The sequence below is a fragment of the Zingiber officinale genome, chromosome 10A, assembly GCF_018446385.1.
Source record: "Zingiber officinale cultivar Zhangliang chromosome 10A, Zo_v1.1, whole genome shotgun sequence".
Classification (NCBI taxonomy): domain Eukaryota; kingdom Viridiplantae; phylum Streptophyta; class Magnoliopsida; order Zingiberales; family Zingiberaceae; genus Zingiber; species Zingiber officinale.
This window is the reverse complement of record NC_056004.1, coordinates 33,541,210-33,546,233: the sequence shown is the minus strand read 5'-3', so window position 1 is coordinate 33,546,233 and position 5,024 is coordinate 33,541,210. Positions and strand designations below refer to the sequence as shown.

At 33.2% G+C, this 5,024-nt stretch overlaps 1 protein-coding gene across 1 annotated transcript; it reads right to left on the bottom strand.

Annotated features, from left to right (window-relative positions):
• Positions 1-1,143: 1,143 nt before the first annotated feature.
• LOC122026259 (filament-like plant protein 5) lies at positions 1,144-4,549 on the bottom strand. The gene is made up of 3 exons (XM_042584924.1): positions 4,486-4,549; positions 4,081-4,213; positions 1,144-1,296 (listed from the first exon to the last, which is right to left on the bottom strand). The coding sequence occupies exons 1-3, from the start codon at positions 4,537-4,539 to the stop codon at positions 1,157-1,159; spliced, it is 327 nt and encodes a 108-aa protein (XP_042440858.1). The 5' UTR covers positions 4,540-4,549; the 3' UTR covers positions 1,144-1,156.
• Positions 4,550-5,024: the final 475 nt, after the last annotated feature.

Sequence of the window (5,024 nt, the reverse complement as noted above, 5' to 3'; positions counted from 1 at the left end):
TCAAAAGCATTTTACTACTGTAGTAGCAATTTTGGTCATAATTATTTGTATTGAGGAACAATTTGATATATATTATTTATAGCAGTGATGGTCAAAATTGTTACACGTTATTGTAGTAGTTATAGCTAATAGAATTGGAATAAAAATATTTTTGAGAAAAAAATACAATGAGATTCTTTATGATAACTTTTAAAATGAAACATCCTTTTGATAATAAAAAGGCATTTTTTTGCCCAAGATCTTTTGGATGAGATACATTTATTTTTGTGAGAATAATGATTGAACAAATATTGATAAACTATTATCACTAGAAGCTTTGAACAAGAAATGTTCTCTTTTGGGATGCTTCCATAGCAAGATTGAGTGAAAAAGAAATATATGAAGGAAAGGACAATAATCATTTGGTGCTTTGGTGTCATATTGTTTTAAAGGATTCATTAACCTTGTCCTTTTAATTTTTAGAACCAAACTACTTAAGATTACTATTGTGATAGTGTAGTTTGTATATTTTCATGTATTTGATGCCCTATCTTTTAGAGCTTTGCTTAAAAAGTTTTTGCGCTTGATGATTGAGATTTAGGGTTATTCTTGAGATCTATGGCAATGCCCACTACAACAAAAACTCTCATAGATATCGGTTTTTCACCGGTGTCTATTACATTTTCGACCGATGTCTATGAAGGCGATGTAAAAAGTCTGTCATTTTAGACATCGGTTTAAAACCGGTGTAGTATCACTTAACGACACCGGTGTTCGAATCGGTTATTAACCGGTGTAGTATCACTTAACAACACCGTTTCATCAACGGTGTACAACCGATGTAATATTATATGTTAATAACACCAGTTTTGGCAGCGGTATACGACCGATGTAATATTAGTTAATAACACCGATTTTGCAGCGGTGGAAAACCGATGTAATATCAGTATTTTTTAACAGTACAAATTTGATTTCCGAAACAGTAACAAAAAAAATACACAAATATTCACAAATTACACAAATATTCTTCATTCAACAGTATCTATAAAATACACAAATATTCACAAATTACATAAATATTCTTCTTACAACAGTATCCATAAAATACACAAACTAATAAATTAGTTACTTTGGTTTTGCAAAGTAACTAATATTCTTCTTACAACAGTATTTACAACTAATAAATTAGTTGCTGCCTGAATTCTTGTAATTCTGTATCCTGTTCGACTAATCTTTCTTCTGCCATTTTCTTCTGAAGCAAGGCATCATCCAATTGTTTCTGTAAAGCCAGAGCTCGAGCTTCTGCTTTTTCCCATCCTAACAAGTAGATCATGCATGGTTTTGTTAGAGTGTATACTAAAAGCCTAGCTTTTGGTATAAATATTTATCTAGAAATAAGAATCACATTGGTCAAAGTCTACATTTATGATAAATGTAGTTTCTCAATTAATTTATATTGTAGATAACATGGTGTGTGGTGTCACACACAGAAGATCATGTTATTGGTTCCTTATAAATTATAAACAGTAGCTCACGACCAAGATGGAAAGGAACAAACCATTGGAAGGTCGTAGTGTAATTAGGTATTAGTTTATCTTAACTATATAATTACACTAGTACACTTAGAGTGTATTGAGTAGGACCATTTGAGGTCGTTCCTTTTATACTGACTTTATGAAGGAACAAAGACCTCAGTTATTATGGAAGTGTATGCTCTTAATCCTAATATAATAACAAGCACATATATTTGATATTTATTTTTTTAATTTATCAATGGGTGAGATTTAGTTCGATGAATCAATAAGCCCGATAAGTTGGGAAATGATATCACTTATAGTGTGTGTTGTTGATTATAGAAGGAAACTGTGTCCTAGTAATCTAGGTTGAGAATGTCCCCAAGAGGAGCTCATAAGGATTGTCATGTTAAACCCTGCAGGTGGACTTAGTCCGATATGATGATGAAGTTGAGTGGTACAACTCTTGGAGCTAGATATTAATTAAGTGAGTTGTCAGTAACTTACTTAATTAGTGGACATTTGTTATCTTAAACACAGGGAGACTAACACACTCATAATAAGAAGGAGCCCAAAATGTAATTTGGGATTGGTGCGGTAGTTCAATAATAGTTCTTTAGTGGAATGAATTATTATTGATGAAATTAAGTTGTGTGTTCGGGGCGAACACGGGATGCTTAATTTCATCGGGAGACCAAAACCAATTCCTCCTCTCGGTCCCTATCGTAGCCTCTAGTATATAGAGATTTATACCCACCGCATACCCACCTTCTTACCCATCCAATGGGGCCGGCCAAGCTAGCTTGGAACCCAAGCTAGGGCCGGCCAAGATCAAGTGGATGAGTCATGTAGGTGGCCGGCCAAAGCTTGGGTCCCAAGCTTAGGTGGCCGGCCAAAGCTTGGGTCCCAAGCTTAGGTGGCCGGCCACTAGAATATTAAAAAGGATTTTTATTAAAATTATTTCTTATGTGGATATCATGATTTTAAAAGAGAGTTTAAAAATTAAAAATTTCCTTTTATAGCTTTCTACAAAAGATTAAAAGAAGAGATTAATCTCTTTCCTTATTTGTGGTTTAAAAGGATGGTTTTAATTTTTGGTAAAAACTTTCCTTATTTGTAAATCATCTACATGTTTAAAAGAGAGTTTAAAATTTGAAATCTTTCCTTATTTGTTGATTAAAGGAGGATTTTAAATTTTAAGAAAACTTTCCTTTTTAACCATGTTCATGATTTAAAAGAAAGTTTAAAAATTAATAATTCTCTTTTATTAGTTTCTACAAAAGATTAAGAAAAGACTTGATATCTTTCCTTATTTGTAGATTAAAAGAGATTTTAATTTTTAGAGATAACTTTCTTTTTATCCAAATGTTTAAAAGAAATATTTTAATTTATTAAATTTCCTTTTTATAAACCAATCATGAAGGGATTAAATTATTGGAGAAATTTTTATAAATTTCCGGAAACAAATGAGGAAGTTTTAATTCTTGTTTTAATTAAAACTTTCCTTGATTCGGGGCTTGAGGTGGCCGGCCATTGTATTTGAAAAAGAAAATTATTTTTAATTAAATAATTTTTCTTTTCAATGGAAAAATAATTAAGGAAATTTTTATTAAAATTTTCCTTATTTGCCAAGACCAAGGATTATAAAGGAGGCTTCAAGGTGAACGACTCCATTCTATTTTTCTTCCTCTCTTCCTTGGTGGTGTGGCCGGCCCTTCCTTCTTCTCTTCTTCTTCTCTTTGTGGCCGAACCTCTTCATGCTTATGGAGTTTTAATTGGTGGCCGGATCTAGCTTGAGTAAGAAGGAGAGAAAGCCTACATCCCTTGGAGCTTGGTTGGTGGAAAAGATCTTCATCTTTTGGAAGCTTTGTGCTTGGCCGAAATTTGAAGAAAGGAGAAGGTGTTTGGTGATTTCTCATCTCGGAAGATCGTTGCCCACACAACGTCCGAGGTTAGAAGAGGAATATGGTAGAAGATCAAGAGGTTTTTCTAAAAGGTATAACTAATATTTTTTCTTTCCGCATCATACTAGTTATTTTTGGAAATAATACTAAATACAAGAGGCATACGATTCTAGAGTTTCGAATTTGTTTTCGATATAGTGTTCTTTTGTTTTTCTTTTCCTTGTGATTTGATTGTTCTTTTCGGTTAACCTAAAGTTATTTTAGGAAATTAAATATTAGCTTTCCATAAAAGGTTTTGTCTAGTCGGTGGTGGTTGCTCCCATATCCAAGAAGGTCATGTGCCTCGCCACGTCAGTACTGGGAACCAATTATGGAAATTAATATTTAATGGAATTAATAACTTAAGGTGACTTGGGTCGAACGTGTTAAGTTCCGCAGGAGATCCAAGTCAAAACCTAAAAGAACAAATAGATTAAGTTTTGGATCAAACGTGTTAAGTTCCGCAGGCGATCCAAAATTTAATTTAAAAGAACACATGGTAGCTAGGAAAAGGTTCAGACATTTGTACAAATTTTTGTACAGTGGAACCTCTAGGTTTTCCGAGTAGCAACCAACAGGTTTGTTCTTAAAACAACATAGTTTTTGTGTTGGGAAGAAAATGAAAGGAAAAAAAAAAATCTAACCTGAAATTGCTTCCTCAGCTACTTTTGCTTGCTTTGCCAAAAGATCATCTTTAGCATTGGACTTGCTGCGGATAGAAGATAGTTGTTCGTTCAAGTTTTCTATAGATTTCTCCAACTCCAGGGTCTTCCCTTTCTGAGAGAAATCATAGGCATTTACAAATTGATTCCCAACATAAGAAGAGACATATGCTCAGTCTAGAAGAGCTGAAAATTTGTTTGGTACTGATGAGTTGTTGCCTTCTTTATTTATAATCCAAAAAATTAACAATAAACAACCAGTAATAAACAATCAAAATCAATAATAGAAGATATCGATCTTTGAGTCCGAGAATTGTTTATACTGAAACATTAGTTGTGCAAAAATCAGTAATAAACCATCAAAAAGATGATTTGATTAATGCTAACCTCAATGTTCTTCCCTGTGGACTTCCTATTCCATATCCACGTCTTGCTCCCCATGATTCCCACAAATTGCTGAAACATAGAAAGAGCTTGAATTAAGAGGCCAATGAAAAAAATGTTAGCTAGAGCCCTAGAACCAATCATTTGATGATTGTATTTTGGACTTGTTGTATCATATTCTATATATAAATAAAGGCATTTGATTTTTAGTTATTATACTTACTTGTATTGGTGCCAAATAAACTAAGTATAATAACATCCTTGAGTAGACGGTTCTCACCTATATCAATCGGTTAGTTGAACCGATAGTGAGATGATATAGGGAACACTACTCTTAATCATTCCTAGTCGAGTATTAACATTCAGGGACAATGTTAATGCAATAAGACTAGCATGTAGGCCAACTCGATGATTTGATCTCACAAGTCATGGATATAGAGATATCAAGTTGACACATGGGTATGCATTGGAGAATGTATACTGAATGACCCGCCATGAGAAAGTATCATGGATCGTTATATGAGTGTCATATACTTTCTCAT

Bases quoted from the DNA above. Each gene is read 5' to 3' on its own strand.
- LOC122026259 (XM_042584924.1), bottom strand. From the start codon at position 4,539: ATGGGGAGCAAGACGTGGATATGGAATAGGAAGTCCACAGGGAAGAAC. The intron at 4,214-4,485 runs GTTAGCATTAAT...GATTTCTCTCAG, and splicing joins CCACAGGGAAGAACATTGAG to AAAGGGAAGACCCTGGAGTT. The intron at 1,297-4,080 runs GTTAGATTTTTT...TCTACTTGTTAG, and splicing joins AGCTGAGGAAGCAATTTCAG to GATGGGAAAAAGCAGAAGCT.